The sequence below is a fragment of the Thamnophis elegans genome, chromosome 1 (genome assembly GCF_009769535.1).
Source record: "Thamnophis elegans isolate rThaEle1 chromosome 1, rThaEle1.pri, whole genome shotgun sequence".
NCBI lineage: Eukaryota > Metazoa > Chordata > Lepidosauria > Squamata > Colubridae > Thamnophis > Thamnophis elegans.
The window spans coordinates 74855624-74873904 of record NC_045541.1 but is presented as its reverse complement, the minus strand read 5'-3'; the positions used below and the strand labels follow the sequence as shown (position 1 = coordinate 74873904).

General features: G+C 37.2%; 1 protein-coding gene across 1 annotated transcript; it reads left to right on the top strand.

Moving 5' to 3' along the window:
• Window positions 1-2964: 2964 nt before the first annotated feature.
• Window positions 2965-11479, top strand: GAL (galanin and GMAP prepropeptide). Its single transcript, XM_032223549.1, has 7 exons — window positions 2965-3176; window positions 3447-3527; window positions 4242-4296; window positions 7456-7521; window positions 8211-8291; window positions 9738-9815; window positions 11345-11479. The coding sequence occupies exons 2-7, from the start codon at window positions 3447-3449 to the stop codon at window positions 11404-11406; spliced, it is 423 nt and encodes a 140-aa protein (XP_032079440.1). The 5' UTR covers window positions 2965-3176; the 3' UTR covers window positions 11407-11479.
• Window positions 11480-18281: the final 6802 nt, after the last annotated feature.

The window sequence follows — 18281 nt, the reverse complement described above, 5'->3', positions numbered from 1 at the left end:
ATCTGACATTACTTTTCATCTGTCTCCCCTGTATAAAACCTGTTTGGTCCGTGTGTATCAATTGTTGAATAACCAACATTAACCTATTTGCTAATATTTTAGTAAAAATTTTATAATCTACATTCAGTAATGAAATAGGTCTATAATTTTTAGGTTGAGTAGTATCTTGATCTTCTTTGGGTATCAAAGATATAAATGCTGTCTTCCAAGATGGAGGCACTTTACCTTCTATTTGAATCATATTAAATAATTCTCTAAGAGGTTCTACCATTTCTAACTGTAAGTTTTTATAGTAAACCGCTGTCAAGCCATCTGTACCTGGTGCTTTCCCTGACTTTAATTGCTTAATTACCTGCAAGATTTCCCCCGAGGTTATTGGTTGATTCAATTTTTGCCTGTGTTCTTCTCTAACTGAAGGTATTTTCTCGTTATCTAAATATTTGTCTATATCTAAACCATTAATTTTATCCCCTTTATACAGTTCTGTAAAAAATTCCCGAAAGGCCTTTTGAATCTCTTCCTGTTGAAACACCTCCTTCCCTCTGTAAATCAGTTTAGATATATTTCGAGTTTTCCTTTTTTTCCTAATGTGATAAGCTAACCATCTGCCAGGTTTGTTTGCATTACAAAAAGTATTGTGTTTTGCATATAATAAATTAGTGGCTACCTGGTCAGAGATCAACATGTCAAATTGAGATTTTAATGTTAATAGCTTCCTTAACCTTTGTATCATCTGGGTTCATTGTTAACTCCAACTCTTTTCTCTTAATTTCCTCTTCCAGTTCTGTTCGTTTTAATCCTTGTTTATTTCTATGTGTTTTATTTATATTCATCAGCACTCCTCTCATATACGCTTTGCTTGCATCCCATACGAATTCCATAGATGTACCCTTATTCATATTCAAAACAAAATATTCAGATAGTAATTTTTTACAATCATTAATATACTTTTCATATCTAAATAAGTTTTCATTCAATCTCCAAGACCTTTTTGCCTGCACTACCCTTCCCAACTCCATCCAAACTGGGTTATGGTCCGAAAGGACCCTAGCCGCAATCTTTGTCTTCTTGACCCTAGAAAGCAAATCATTAGTGGTTAGTATAAAATCAATCCTTGAAAGGGATTGATGCCTGTCCGAGAAGAAAGTGAAGTCATATTCCTCTGCATTTCTTTCTCGCCAAATATCTCTCAATTCAAAGTCATGATGTCAAAGAAAGGTTTGGGTAACTTTGCTCGCATCTTAGTATTTAGGCAGGAAGTCTTCATATCTTAGTGTCTATCACACCATTCCAGTCACCCAATAGTATACAGGAACTATAGTCCCACTGTACTAATTTAGCATGAAGATTTCTATAGAATCTATCTTGCTGTTGATTGGGAGCATAAATTCCCAAAAGTAATGTCTTTTTCCCTTCTAGGATTAAGTCTAAAGCAATATATCTTCTGAAGGGATCTGCTTCTATTAATTCAGCTTTCATATCTTTTCTTAAGTATACAACTATACCATTCTTCTTTTCCATAGCGGAAGCTGCAAAATGTTGACCAAGTTTTGAGTTAATCAAATATTTTTGATCAGTTGACTTAATATGAGTTTCTTGCAAACAAATTACATCATTCTTAAACTGTTTAAGATAATGAAATATTTTCTTCCTCTTCTGTGGAGAATTCAGTCCGTTGACATTCCATGTTAAAATCTTAGTTGTCATCTTTGGTTGGTTGAAGCATTTTTAGAGCTTCCTGCATGGCCTGTTTAACCTTAGGTCTAGCTCCTCCCACTGCTTCCAGACTTGTTATTGTAGTTCCTTGATCGATGGCCGGTGATTGTTGAGTGCCATTGTAACTTTGAACAGTCACTAAAGGAATTGTTGAGGTCTACCTGTATTTAAAATGTCATTTGCATTTCAATCTATCTTCATTCTGAAGCTCTTGAAAATGCAGATCTCACAGTTTAACCTAGCTTTTTGATTTAAGCATTTCTTGGCTCTTCCATGCCTGCCTGATTAAAAGTCATGGTAAACTAATAAACTCTATAGACTTTGGATTTTGAAACAGGAAAAGAAGTCCTGCATTGCAGTACTATTGCTCAGGGGAAAATGATTCTAGAAGCAGGGCCTGCCCTACCATTAGGGATACGAACGATAAGCAGGACTGTTGTAGAAAGACAAGGAATCCTTCACTATTGAACACATCATTGTATTTTTACTGCTATGGATAGGAGTGCTTGAGGATTTTCTGCCTCAGAAATCAAAATAACTTGGCTAATTGTGGGAGTTTAACTCAAATGGCTGTAAAGGTGTTACATCACCTTTGCCTCAGCTTGCGGTGCACCAGTGAGCTTATGGGGGCAAAGCAAGCTTTATCTAAAGAACAGAAAACCGGTAGGCAGAAAGCCAAGAGAGGAAACTGTGTTGATTTTTTTTTTAAAAAGGAATTCCATAGGTAAAACTTGTTTCCTCCCTAGGACAGTGAGAGATGAGAAAAAGGCTGAAGCCAGGAAAGCTGTAATTGGAAGACCTGTTATTCTAGCGGTGTACAGTAATAGCCATAATGGAAATACAAAGGCCTCCTTCCCCCTCGAATTTCACTGCTGGGTGCCCAACAAAGCAGAGCTATTCCTTCCTTCAGCAACAAAGAACTTCTGAAGTTGAAGAAGAAGCATGGAGGCGCGTGTGCAGCCACGGCTTTCTCGGCGGCTCCGTCGAGGGGACCAGCCCGGGCGTAATGAAAGATAATTGGCCGAGCTGCGTGCCACCTGCAGGTTCCAAATGCCTCTAATTAAGTTGCTGTCTCTCTCTCTCTTTTTTTCCCCGCTCATCCTAATTCACTGCCTTGCTGCGGGGAAACGGCCACGGAGGGTGGGCGTCTCCTGATCTCCCCCCCCCCCCCCGAGGCGAGTGACGAGGCGCGCCAGTAATGATGTTGAACCGCAGCTCATAAATAGCCGAGGAGAAGCGGGCTTGATCTCCGCTGAGATCTCTTTGCCTGGCGCTGCCCGTGGCGTCCATCCGCAGAGCTCATCTCTGGCCTGGCACCCGAGCCATGCAGTGACTGAGGAGATCCGGTAGAAAGATCGGCCGAAGGATCCCTTCCCCTTGGCCTCCCTTCTCCCAGCTGCGACGGGGCGAGTCCAGCAGGTTGCTTCAACAGGCAAGGGCACCCTTAGCTCGAGGGCAAGGTACTTTCCTTCAAGATCCCCATCTCGTCCACCCTCCCGTTTCTTTCAATCGTGTACTCCAACTTTAGGCTAGGAGCACTCGCTAATTCTAAGATCAGGAGTTCCTTTAAAACACCCATAAAACCTCAGGATTCTGTTGGATTTCCACGAAGGGTCTTCGTCTGTCTCTGGAAAGGCAAGACCTTCTTGGGTCCCGGGTTGGGGGGCGCCAATCGGGAGCGGGCGGGAAGGAAATGATTTTGGTCTCTCTCTCTCTCTCTCTCTTTTTAGATGCAGCGGCATCCCGGGCTCTTGTTCGTCGGCTTGATCTTTTGTGCTGCTCTCTCAGAGACGTTTGGGCTGGTTTTATCCGTAAGTAACTTAAGTAAGCGACTGTAGCTCTAGGCTGCTCGCACATCTTTCAGCGGACTACAAGAGACCCGTAACACGTGCTCCGACTCGACCTCCTGTTCGCTTTACAAACCCGGGACGTCATTGCAAGCACGACTCGTGGCTTCTCTTAAAATTACGAACACGGGGATGGCTGTTTCTTAAATGTGTGTGCTAGTGTCAGGAGAAAAATCACTGACAAAGATTTGAAAGGTTTAATCGGGCAGGAACAAGCAATTTGTTAAAGAAGAGCAAAGGGACTGAAATGAAAAGAACACAGATCTTTTGGCAAAATTCAGGAGCAGACCTAAGATTAAATCCTTGCTACTGAGGTGCCTATGTAATACTTAACTCTATGCACTTTTTCTCAAGGAAAGTCATTAATTCCTTATAAAATCTGTAGAGCTTACTTCTGAGTTCTCTGAAATTCTAAATAACTTTGAAACTAATTCTTATACACAGTTGGTTTACTCTTATAATGTACAGGTTGTTTTTAAAAGTATCCTGTGTAAATTCTGGTATATTATGACTTGTGATTAATTGCATTTTTTTCAAATAAATAGATATTGTTTTAACAAAAATGACATCCATTTAAGTGGGTAATTTTATTTCCCCAGGATGGTATTTTTGTTTTAAACGAAATATTGGATCAATATATTGGAACAATATATTAATCATGAATTTTCCTTCTGTAAGGCTAAAGAGAAAAGGGGATGGACAATGAATAGTGCTGGCTATCTGCTTGGCCCACGTGAGTTAAAATATTTAATATACATTTAAAACAATGTAGAAGAATGTTAATTTCTACCGCTTTTTTGCATATGAATTGAAATGAGAACTATATGTTTTATATTAGTTTTCACTCCCTGCTCTTGATGGGAGAGAGTATGGAATTTTTCAGTTGCAGCTTTTCCTGGCTTGATTTAAACTATTTCCAACTGAGTACTTTGAAGGAACAAGTCCTCCATTACCTCACTTGAACTCTTAAGAGCAAACCAATTTGATCTGAGCTCCATTTTCACTTCCAGACCATGTCAATGCATTAATCTGATGTACCAGTGTTCCCTGGATATGCTGATCAACTTTCTGATTCCATTCCATTTCATAAATAGAAAGAATATAGTTCTTGAAAATGTTTTTCGTTATTTTCAAGCTCCTTCTTTCGATTTGCCTTTTTTTCTGCAACTGTCTAGTAAGAGTCATATATTTTAGATTGGCTGCAAATATTTGAGACATTGGTAGGGCCGTTATACCCCAAGTAGCAGAATAAGCAGTCAGGTAATACACAGGGCTGCATTACAGTTTTGAAGTAAAGCAATACATACTACTTGGTTGGACTGAGGAAAGGGGTTCAGTCAAATGATTTAAGTGACTATTATGGGCTGGCAGAAGATATTTATGTGGCTTTGCTCTTGGTTATTGCTATGTATATGACAAATACTTTGTCAGCCATGACTGTGCCAATTAACATTTTGGTACAACAGGAAGCAAAAATTATACACTTACAAAGTCTTTCTTATAGGTGTCAGCATCATATGCTTATCTATGTGTTCTTAAAAATCCAAATGACATTCTGTTATAGAAGTAAACAGCTATGTGCATAGATGAATGTTTATATCTCTGTTCCCATAAGCTTCGATCGTCAAAATTAATGGTAACCATTCAAAACCTTTGGAGGATACCATGTTGGGGCAGAGTTTAAACTTGCATTTTTTTGCAAGTTTCTTTCAACATAATTAGGTCTACATGATTTTAAGAAAAATACAATAAAAATTTTATTTATTTATTTATTTAGAAATTTTATATTGCTGCCTATTTGCGCAGTGCAACTCAAGGCGGCTTACACAAATATAAAAACAGTATATATATAAAAATAAAACTAATAGAAGAAAATAATCAAATATTAAATTAATAAAATAATATAATAGTCCTCCACCCCAACCCCTGTGACAACACACCACACAAGCCATTTAATTACCACTCCCTTCAGTTCAAACCATTTGATTGAAATTGAGAAAATTGTTTCAACTTGTCAGCCCTGTAAAAACATAGCCATAGAAAATGCTACATTTCCTCAAAAAAGATGGTGTGGAAATTCTCCCCAAAAGTTTACAGCAGTGTTGAAAAAAAGTGATTTTTCCGTTCAGTGGAGCAGCTGAGAGGGTGGCAGCTGCTGTTTGCTAGAAAAGCTCTAGAAAAGCTATGACGTTCTACATTAGCAGAAACTTGGATAAGATTTCCCTAACACACACACACACAAAATGTTTTGACAAAAATGGTACAATACATAGAGGTTACTTATCATCAATTCAGATTATGAAATCAATTTATATAACATCGGCCTGTCTACTTTCCCTCTAGTTTTGTATGATCAGGTGGAAGGATTTATTTGTTTTCCCTAAATTTCCCTAACTTCCCAATAATGAAAGATATATTTGCTTTATAAAATTAATCTGATATGTATTGAAAAATAAAGGCAAGGGGGAATATTCCCTTTAGCCCAAGAACCTGCCATTTTAATAGATGCAAAAACAAAAGAAGCCCTGTTCTTGAGAGGCAATTCCCAGTGGGGGACAGAATAATTGAACAGGACATATTAGCTATTTTGTTTTTATTATTTTTTAAAACAACCTCCATTGTTTATGATACCAGTACATAAAACAATACGTTTTTAAAACGATACTTATAGATTAGAGAAGTGGGCTGAACATTACAGTTTGAAATTAAATGAAGACAAATGTAAGGTTCTTCACTTAAGAAAAAATTAAAATTAAATCCAAAGCAAAGAATGACCAACAGACAGTATCACTTTACTTTGGTAACAATATGCATGAAAAGAAATCTTGTCACATAATTGATCATACTGAACATGAGTCAGCACTGTTCATTGTGGCTAAAAAGGCAAATGTGATTTTAGGTGACATCAACAAAAGTATAGTCTCCAAATCACAGGAACTAATGATCCTTCATTAGTTACCTTCCCAGTATAACAAATGTGTCCTGAGAAGTGCAGGAAACAACAAGGAGGAGGATTGGAGATGGAAAATAAAGTTGTATGGAAAGAGATTGAGAAAATTGGGTGTGATTATCCTTGACAAGGAATAAGGGGTAATGGCAACATGATAACACAGCATTTTTAAAGTATCTGGCAGGACATCACATAACAAATTCATTTTTTCGTTATCATTTAAATGACAGGACACATAATAACTGTGAAAGGTTTCAGGAAAGCAGATTCTGGGTGAACCCTTGTTTAACCCAGGAGTTTGACAGTAGAATCACTTCTCTGGAAATTATGAATGTCTGTCATTGAATATGTTCAAGAAGAAGCTGGATGGCCTTCTATTGGAGGCTCTTTTAGTTAATTCCTACAGTGAGTAGGGTTTGGACTTGACAGTCCAATTAGCTCTTTTGAATTCTACGATTCTGTCCCAATATGTATCCCTTTCTAATCAGCAATTAGATCAATTGAAGCTCATTTTGGCTGTTGTATACAAATATATGTAATACAATAATGTACATATACAATAATGTATATGTATACATTAATTAAAAATATTTCAGTAGAGCAAACATGTTACAAATGTCCTTTGCTACTTGATGTGTACATTAGACAAACTGAGTTTATTCAATATTTTGATTGCATTATTATGTTTGGACACTACTTTAAAACCATGTAATGGTATGTGGGTGCCAATTGCTTATGAAAAGAAAGGCAGGATTAATACATTCTCTAAGAGGACAGAACTCAAATATTTTTTCTTGGAACAATTTATTCTGTTTATGTTGGGTTCAAATGAATGGTGGCAAAATGGATGAAAAATGGCCAAACCTCCATGCCTTACAAAGGAAATCTACTTTTCAAGTTCAATTTTCTCTAAGGATAGGTAATAGCCATCATCTGTTTCAGGTCGTATTGAACAACTCCTCAAGGAAATGCCCAGTGCAAGGGGGAGAGAAGAGCCACCTGGGGAATGTAAGATGGCTTTTGGAGGTTATTTGTGTAAACTAACTGCAGTTTACTGTTAAAATAAATCTAATATGTTTCTTAAAATCAAAGGAAGCAATCACTGTGGAACATGTTGTCAAGTAAACAGATTGAACCTAAGGCAGCACATTATGTGCACCCAAATATGTCCACCTTTTTCAACCAGAGCAAACAAATGGCTATAAAGTGGCTATTATACCAGATATGCTTTTCTTTAATTTAGTGGTAATGGCTTAATCCCATATTTGGATGAATCAAAACATTTGCATTATGCCAGAGATGAGCAAGTTGTGACCTTGCAGATGCCATTGAACTTCCATTTTTAACTGCTCAAGCCAAAATGGTGAAGAATGAGAAATGTTAGCAGTGCAGTCCAACAGCACCTGGAAGGCAACTCCTTGCTTGTTTTTTCATTATACCAACAGCTGCATGGTTATCCCCAAATTGTGACGTGTTGAATTTGCTGGTGTTGTATGCCAATGTTGCAATAGGTCAGATATTTTGCTTTACAGTTAGTGAAATGTTTTTTCCCCCACTCATTCAATGTGCATCATTCCATCAAAAATATATGTTAAATTTTTGTTCAGAATCTTTTTACCTAATGGGGAGATATCTCACAATACCCTGGTGAATGTTAGAGTAATAAAACCTGATCTCACCTCTTGTTTTATTTACAGATGCAATAGACAGAATTTTTAGTGTCAAGCATGGTTTAGCTGGTAAACGTGACATAAACCTCGACGAAAATGTAAAAGCAGGTAACTTTTCTTCTTCTATTACCTTTCTGCTATGTACTTGTCAAGCATATCTTAAAAGCTGCTCCCTATTTCTTCTTTCCTAAATCGCAATACACAACTTTTCTGCTTGAGGAGCTGCCCTTTTATAAGGGTGTTATTTTAATGAAACATGATGAAGTCTATTTAAGTGGATAATTTTATTTTCCCAAGGTGATATTTCTGTTTTGAAAGAAATATTGGGTAACATATACAAAATTAATCATGCATTTTCCTTCAGAGTATAAGACGCACCGGAGTATAAGACGTATCAATTTTTTTCGGAGTATAAGACGCACCGGAGTATAAGACGTATCAATTTTTTTTTAAAAAAGTAGGTAGGTAGATAGAGGGATAGAAAGGGAGAGAGAGAAATACAGCAGGTAGGTAGGGAGAGAGAGAGGGTAGGTAGGTAGATGGAGGGATATATATATATATATATATATATATATATATATATATATATATATATATATATATATATATATATATATACACACACACACACACACACACATACATACATACATACATACATACACACATACACACATACATACATATATAGTTACAACCCCCGGTATGCCCAAATATGGGAGGAAGTTCCTACTTCCATTCTCTGTTCATCAGCTCGTCACAAGAGACCATCCAGACAGAAACCCAATATTTTTACTGTTGCCTTTTTGTTACATATGTGTTGTATTTGTGCCTTTATTTATTTATCAGCACAAATACAACATATATATATATATCACTCTAACTAAAGAGCTTTCCGAAAGGGAGGAAAAAAGTTCTTGCATTCTGCAAACCTCCCCAAAACAGACAATTTTTCACGAAAACGGGCCCATTTTTTTTTTCAAATAAAAGGCATGAATAGCTTGGCGGGGGCTTGCAGAGTGCTCCGGGGGGGGGGAGCAAAAAAACCAGCCCGGTTTTCAAAATACGGGCTGTTTTTTTGTCAACAAAATTGAATGCATAGCCTTATTGAGGTTGTCTATACCAGTGTTTCTCAACCATGTCAACTTTAAGATGTGTGAACTTCAACTCCCACATCTTAAAAGTTGCCAGGGTTGAGAAATCCTGGTCTATGCAATGCATTTTTCAGCCAACAAAAATCTGTATATACAACCAATAAAATATAGAAACATAAAATAAAAATAATTCCACCCACAGAACAATTTATATTTTTAAATAACATGTAGATAAAAGTGTTAAAGCTAACCAAAATGTTTCATTAATGATTATAAATTCCAGAGGACACTCCCCCAGTTTTTTTTATAGTTCATCTACTTTCAATTCCAAGAAGAACCACTATGTTTGCTTCAAGATTAAAACATTGTTCATAGAGTTAACCCTTAACTACCACTTTTATCTAACCTTCTCACCTTCATTCTCTCTTGTAATCAGTAATTCTTGATTTTTTTTCCCCAGATACATCCACGAGACTGCTGACGTATAACAATATTATGCGTACAATAATTGAATTCTTGGCCTATCTACATCTTAAAGGTTAGTAGTTTCTCCCATAAAAAGTGAATAGTTATGCTACTACTAGGGACATATAAAATTGCATGTACAAATTTCTGTTGCTCCGAGCTCAGGTTATCTAGTCATGAAGAAAATAACAGCTTAATATCCATATACCAACTTCCTATTCCAGATAATAGTCAGTACACTATTGTTTGAGAAGCCAATATAATGCTTCACTACTCAATAGGAAAGCCAGTCCAGGATTATAAAGATCTACAAATGAAAATGAATGAAATTATTAGCTCTTAGCTAATGTTGTATAGGGTCACATTCATTCTCAAGAATGGACTTTCCAATTTAGAAAATCTAATCTGGTGGCCCCTGGAATTTGGATTGTCTTTGCTCAGTTTAGGTTGGTGCCCCAATCCAAATGCTAAGACCAAATGTTGGTCTTCCTTAGCTGGACAACAGCTAATCTTGATCAAGATTAGCTGTTGTCTACAAAGCTCTCAATTGTTCAGAATTAGACATGGGTAAGATTAACAGGGATGTGGGATGAACGTTTTTGAATATGATTCTCTGGCCCCTGAATCTGATGCTCCCAAAAATGATGAGGTTGGCTTCCTCATTATTTCCTTTTAGCATCTAGCTAATTCTTTTTCTGAAATAATGGTCTCTCTTTTTAAATTTTGGTGTGCTGTTTTCCCTCTCCCTTATGCTCCATGTTTTGTTCTGTATTCTACTAGGTTTCAGATATGGCATGTAGGGCTTCTTTTGAGGGTCCAAATAGAAAGAATCAATCATCAAAGATCAATTGATAATTAAAATTGTCAGTATTAATATTGATAATTTACTAATAGCAATAAAGATTGATTATAAAAAGATGTTGGCAGTTCAGCTCTGACATTAGTAAGCATCTCTTCTGTTTTAATATGTTTTTGAGATATTTGGGTATAAAAATGAAGAGAGAAATGCAATATCAAATGGAGAGAAAAGTATATGGAATTACAGGTTTTCAATGATAAATGCTTCAGTGATAAATAACTTTCCAGGGGCATTATGTTGAAATGTTTTTTTTGGGGGGGGGTGTTATGAATCCCAAAGCTATTTTCATTTATTTAGGCCATGTAATCTTTTTTCCTACCTTTTTTCTAAGCTGGAAAATAACAGGAAGATGAAAGGCTAAGGCTGTAATTGCAAGTGTGATAAAAGCACTGTTATCAATGAAGCAATGATCACTGAGTCAAAGCCAGCCAATTTTGCACAAGGTATTTTCCAGTAGGGTGTCAAGGTTACTTTCGATGGATCAAAGGCTCTTTGCTGGCTTCAAGTGAATACTGGTAAAATTACAACTGAAGAAGTAAAGATGCAATATGTGCTTCCCTACTGCAGCAATCTATTTCTCAAGATCAAATTAATAGCATTAGGGATGTTTTAATTTTTCTGAGAACAAAACTCTGCAAAAGTCTTTCAACATTATTTTGTAAAAGTACAGCCACTGCTACTGAGTGCTCTTTCCCTTTCTTGTAATGCAGACATGTTTCTTACTTTGTCTTTTCTCGATGCAGAAGCCGGGGCTCTTGACAACATAGTTACAACAGTTTCTTCAGAAGAAAGAGATCAGTCCTGAAAGAGATTGCATTTATACTCTGAATTGATCTCATCTGAACCCTGAACAAAATAAGATGTTATTTATTGTTTACAATGACCTTACACTTTGGCTGATTGTCAAAGTGTTTTCTCCCCAGTGATGTTATAAGATTCGTCCTTAATAAAAACAATTGCTTTGGATAAATGACAATAAAAAAAAATAGCAGCTACTTCTTGGGCTACTTTTCCTATAAATGGGGCTTCCATTCTTCTTTTAAATCAGAGGAAGTAAAGATGATAAGAGAAATTTAATTCTACTTTAAAGCAAAAAGGCACACAATAATAAACAATTTAATTTGGTCTTTGACTGTAAATTCAGTCAAATGAACAGATATCTATTTCAAATAATAGAAATCTTCTGTGGGTCTCTTTCCAAGAATTAATAGCAACTCAACTGAAACAATATCAAATTATAAGTTGTCCTTCATAGCATAAGCTCTGTTAAATCTCTTCAAACGCAAAAACAGAAGTAGTAAAAAGGATGAAGAGCCTCTATCTCTTGTATAATATTAAATATTTGACTCTTCAAAAGACAAAAAAGCCTCCCAAACTGAAAAGGGCTACAGATAGTCCTCGAGATATGATAGGTCACTTAACAAACTTCAAAGTTTCAAGCCCAAAATTACAAATGGCCCTTTTTCAAAACTATGACAGTTGCAATGCCTCTGCAGTCATTTGCTCTTATGCCCCCTGCCTCTCTCCCTCCATCCCACCTCACCGGGACCCACAATGCTTGGACTTCCTCCATATATCCATCACCTATCACACCTTTTGAAGCTTTCCAGACCTCTTATTGGGGAATGAGGGCAGACCATGTGTCCCAGGGCTGTGCAAAGGCTTGCACAGCTGCTTGTGTGCTGAGACAAAATGGCAGCTGCCAGAAAAACTGCTTCATTTTGCTGCCTTAACAGTGCACAGTGCTGCAGAAATGTGCAGAAAAATTTAGTTAATGAAATGCATTGGATTTCTGGATGCTCCTATAGTCCCTTTAGCAAATAAGCATTTTCTTCTCATAACATTCCCAGAGGAATTAGGCTCATACAAATATGGAAATTGGAAGATTTAATTAATTTGTGTTTAAATGTTTGTTACAGCAGGATTAGGATATCTCACAACTCTGTCCTGTATTGAGATATGCAAATTAAAAAAGAAAAAGTTAATAAAGCTGAAAATGTGAAGGTGGTACTGAGATGCAGTTATAAATATTTTATTCATTTATTATATCTTACTTTTTGGTCATGGGCCTAGATGAACAGAATAAAAGATGGGTTGAACACTTCCATGAAACTCTCCACCAGCCAAACCCATTCACTATATACAACTTTAATGAACAAAGTGTCTAACAAGAGCCTCAGATGAATACTGGTGAAGTTACAACTGAAGAAGTAAAGATGGCAATTAGAAGACTTAAAAACAACAAGGCAGCTGGCTTAGATAAGATCCTAAAATATGGTGGCCAGGCTGTGGTGAAATAACTGACAACATTTTTTAATAAATGTTGGCAAAATAGTGTAGTTTCACAGGACTGGTGAAGGGTGGATATTATTAAAACCCCCTAGAAAAGTAACATTTCAGAATGCATCAACTGATCGGGCATTACCCTCCTCTCAGTGCCTGGAGAGACCTTTTGCATAATTCTCCTTAAGAGATAGGTAGGCCTGGACTTTTGACTGTAATCAAGCCTGCCCATCATAGTCGTAAAGTGAGGCACTACATGACCAGACTCATTTTTATGATCTTTTATGTGGCAGTCATTAAGCAAACCCATTATTCACTATAGTCCATTTTTGCTGAAAACGGGAAGAAAATGCTAATTTTCAGCAAAAACATAGTTAATTGCAATTATATGACCACACGATGCTGCAAATGGCTGTAAAGGCAGGCTGGCTCCTAAGCACTCAAAATGCGGTCACATGAAGAGGGGCACGAGAGAGACTTCTTAAATTCAGAACTGGATTGTAAGTACTTTTGGGTGGTCTGTCATGATTTTGATCATAAGTGACAGATCATAAGTCAAGGACTACCCGCAGTGACATGCGGTCAGGGGAGGCGGGGGAGGCATGTCCTCACCACTGTCATCATGAAAAGAAAAAAAAATGTAAAAGGAAAAAGGTTGAGGTAGTTGCTGCCAGAGTAAGGTGACCAGACATCCTGATTACGGTGGGACAGTCACGATTTATAACAACTTGTCCCATGTCCCTGGGTGTTTTAAAAACGTCCCGATTTTCTGGCTTCATGTTAAAAGCCCAGTGGATTTACTTAAGAAATCCTAACTGGGGCAAGACAAAAGACACTCTGTCTAACTAACCTCTCTCTCTGTCTCAGTACTTTCATTAAAGATATAATTAAAACATTAAAGCAAGAAAACGGACCCCCCCCAGCGCCCCTTTTACCTCATTTTATAAGAAAAAATGACCAAGTACCATAGAGCTCCAGGAAATACTTGGCTAGAGAAGCGCGAGTGTTCCTTCCTGGATTTTCCGGAGGGGAAGGGCATGGAGGTTGGAGGTCGGCTCGTGTGGGAAAAATGGTGGCAAAGTTTCTTCGAAAAATATTTCCCTGACTAATTTCACCATTTTAATTTGCTCAGTTCTTTGTATTAACATCTACATTATTCTGGATTGACTTGGAGTGCTCACTTGTGCCTGCTGGTAAGGGAGCTGGGTTTTTTTCTTTTATTTTTTTTAATGTATTTTAAAATAATATTTTATTTATTGTGCATCAGATTTTTTAAACTAGTTTTATTCTGTGTGGATTCTTTTTTTAAATTGTCTTAGACTATTTAAAAAAAGATTCTATCCAAAATACAAAATACCAGCTGCAGTTATTCACTTAAAAACTGTGGCAAGAAAGGTGGTACAATGGGCTTAGTGACCAAAGTTACAATGGCATTGAAAAAAGTGACTGATCACCATTTTTCACACTTAGCGACCATTTTCACACTTAGCGACCATTGCAGCATCCTCATGGTCACACGATCAAAATTTTGATGTTTGGCAACAGATTCGTATTTATGATGGTTTCAGTGTCCTGGGGTCATATAATCACCTTTTGACAAAGTCAAATGGGAAAACCAGATTCACCTATGTTACTAACTTATCAGCTGCAGTTATTCACTTAAGAACTGTGGCAAGAAAGGTGGTATAATGGGCTTAGTGACCAAAGTTACAATGGCATTGAAAAAAGTGACTGATGACCATTTTTCACACTTAGCGACCATTTTCACACTTAGCGACCATTGCAGCATTCTCATGGTCACACGATCAAAATTTTGATGTTTGGCAACAGATTCGTATTTATGATGGTTTCACTGTCCTGGGGTCATATAAATCACCTTTTGACAAAGTCAAATGGGGAAACCAGAGTCACTTATATTACTAACTTATCAGCTGCACTTATTCACTTAAGAACTGTGGCAAGAAAGGTGGTATAGTGACCAAAGTTACCATGGCATTGAAAAAAGTGACTGATGGAGGACTTCCTGGGGGCGTGGCCTGTTGCCGAGGAGGGCTCCACCGAGCTCCTCAGAGATCTGGTCTGTATATCTAAATAAGATCATAGATAGCACCCCTTTTTGGCAAAAAAAGGGGCAGGGAGTAGCTCTGTAGGCGAGGGTCTATTTGTAAGCCACAGCCTTTTTCCCTTTTTTGGCTGTGGACAGAGATTAGATCCAGCCGGAGCAGAGCTTTTATCTCCAGCCAGTTCTTCTCAGCTGCCTTTTTTTTTTTTGGCAGCCCCAGACAGGCTAGCCCCCCCCAGGACAAAACAAAGTTTTTTCAAGCTAGAATTGATACGGGCGGGTCCCACCCCTGTGAGATTTATGCTTTTATTACTATCTTAAATACCAGCACCACTTGTCTTAGAGACTTCTTTGTCTAAATGGATTTCAAAATGGCGATTTCTCTCCGTGGATGATTGATAGTGGATGTACTTAGCCGGCTTTACCTTCCTGCAGACCGCTCCTTAACAAAATAAATTCTTCTTCTTTGGAAATAGAGGGGAGCAAAGCACTGCTTACTTGTTTATTTATTATGGCACCCAGGTCAAAGAAGCGTCTTGCCACAAATGTGTCTAAAGAATTTAAAGAATTTTTATTGGAACCACAGCCTTTGTCTCCTATGCCCTCTACTGGAGAATTTCTAACACAGGAATATTTCTTTAAAATGTTTAATGCCTTTAAACAAGAAATTAAGGAATTTGTATTGGAACTATATGATGATTTAAAGTCTAAAGTTAATCAAATGAAGGCGAATACGTTTGCAGCCGTGTCTGCCCTGTCAGATTACTCTGCTGAAATAGAGAACAAATTGGAAAGTTTGGAGAAGGCTAATTTTAATTTGACTACCAATATTCAAATTTTACAACAAAAAATTAGAGACAATGAAGAACAGCTCATGATGATAAATTTTAATAGGAAGGCATTTGCAATAAGAGTCAGAGGATTCCGTGAAAAGGAGCAAGAGAATTTGAAACAGACCTTTGCTGAAGCCTTCAGCTATGCGGTGGGAAGCCCGGGACTTAACTTTGATTGGCAGATTCGGAAAATCTATCGCCAGAACTCATTGATAGCGGAACAGAGACAGCTCCCGAGGGACATAATTATACATTTCTCTACAAAAGAATCTAGAAATGCGATTGTGCAAAAGCTTCATAATAACAGTCTCCGAGTTGATGGCCAGGACCTGATTGTCTTCAAAGATATTCCCTTCCAGATGCTGAAAGCAAGAAGGGATTACACCTTTTTAACTAAGGAGCTTAGGAGTCAACAGATTCGATACAGATGGGAGGCCCCTGCCGGCATCACGGTTACATTTGAGAATCAAAGATTTCGTCTTAACTCTGTTTCGGAGGCTCAAGATTTCTATTGCAGGATTCTGAAGGCGGGACTTCCTGACTCGCTTGGAAGAGAGGAGAGACAAGCGGAAGGAGAAGGCAAACGGCAGGCCATGTGGTTGCAAGATGGAGGGGGTAGCCCTTCCTCCCTCGGAGAAGCAGAAAAACGGAGATCGAGAATTTAGACATTTTAAAATACTCGCCAAAGTTGAGGACTGAATGGGGGTTTGAGACCTCTCTCCGGTAGAAAAAGCGGACTAATTCTTATCAGAAGGGAAAGCTGGGTGAAACTACTTTGAACTAGATTTTAAATTAACGTTAGCATAAATTTGATAGTGGTAAACATCAGACAAGCAAGGGATGAGGGTAAAATATATGTGGAATGATTTACGTTGTTTAAGGCTTATTAGAACAGAAAGCCGGTTGGGATTATCTTAAGATAAGTGTAAAAAGAATGCGGAATGATTTATGTTGTTTAAACTTTGTTAGAAGGGACTATTTTAAAACAGAAGGTTAACTGACTCTTGCTGAAAGTATTATTTGAATATGTGGAATGATCCATGCTATTTAACTTTTATTAGAAGGGAAAGTTGGTTGAAATTGCTTTGAGTTAGATTTTAAACAAATGCTAGTATAAATTTGATAGTGGTAAATATCAGACAAGTAAGGGATGAGGGTAAAATGCATGTGGAATGAACTACGTTATTTAAATCCTATTAGAAGAGAAAGTCGGTTGGAATTATCTTAAGATAGAAATTGATTTCTGTGTAAAGTAATATTTGATCTACGCTGCTTAATTTTACTAAGAAGGGGAAGCTTGGCTAGATTATTTTGAATTACTGTTTGAAAAGGAGGTTAAGAAAGATCATTTACGCTGTTTAAATTTTACTAGAAGGGAAAGTTTGATTACTCTTCTGTAAAGTCATATTTGAATATGTGGCATGAACCACGTTGCTTAAATCTTATCGGAAGGGATCATGAGGTTTAGGAAGAGGAACGGGAGAGTCTACAGAAGGTTGGGGTAAATAGCAAAGAAGTAAGAGACGAGAATAAAATATAGATAGAATGATTTATACTATTTAAGCATAGATAAAGATGGGGGGCTGAGATCAACACAAAGAGTGGTTTCTTTTTTTTCTTCTTCTTTTTTCTTTTCTCTTTTCTTTTCTCTCTTCTTTTTTTTTCTGTTTTTCTTTCTTTTGACATATTACTTTTATTTTTTAATCCATATGTATACAAGATATTTTAGACAGAAGGTAGTGCCAGGTGTGGGCCCTGGGAAGTCGGGAGGATTGGGGATGGGGATTTGTGGGGGGGGGGGTGTTAACATAGTCTTAAAAAGAACAAGAATGTATTTATATACGGTGGTTTTTTTTTTCTTTTATTTTATTATTTTTTTTTCCCTTGGTTCATTTTACTTTTATCAGATCAAACAACACTCGAATAAAGGCATACACCAAGGAGGGAGGTAGAGGGAAAGAAGAGGGAGGAGTAAGGAAGGAGTAAGGGGAATGTAAGGAGGGTGTCTGGGGAGTAAGGGGAGAAGGAAGGTTTGAGGGGAAAGGGAAGTAGGAGGGGAGTGTTAGAGGGAGAAAGGAAAGTTGGAGGGGGTAGATGGGGTGTATGGAGGATGGAAGGGTTAGGTGGGGTTGTGAATGATGAGTTGTGTTTCCTTTTTATTTGTTCGTTTTATTCTCTTTTTCTTTTTTTCTTTTCTTATAGTAAATACCCTGTATATAAGTGATTGCAAATGGAATGTGAAAAATGAATAAAATATATTTAAAAAAAAAAAAAAGTGACTGATGACCATTTTTCACACTTAGCGACCATTTTCACACTTAGCGACCGTTGCAGCATCCTCATGGTCACGTGATCAAAATTTTGATGTGCAACAGTTACAATTTATATTTGTAAATTGTAGTTATGTTGAAATTAAAAAATATTACAATACTATTTTTGCGTTGTATGAAAATTTTTGTTGCTCCATATAAAAATTTTAATCAAGCCCCCCCACCCCCCGGG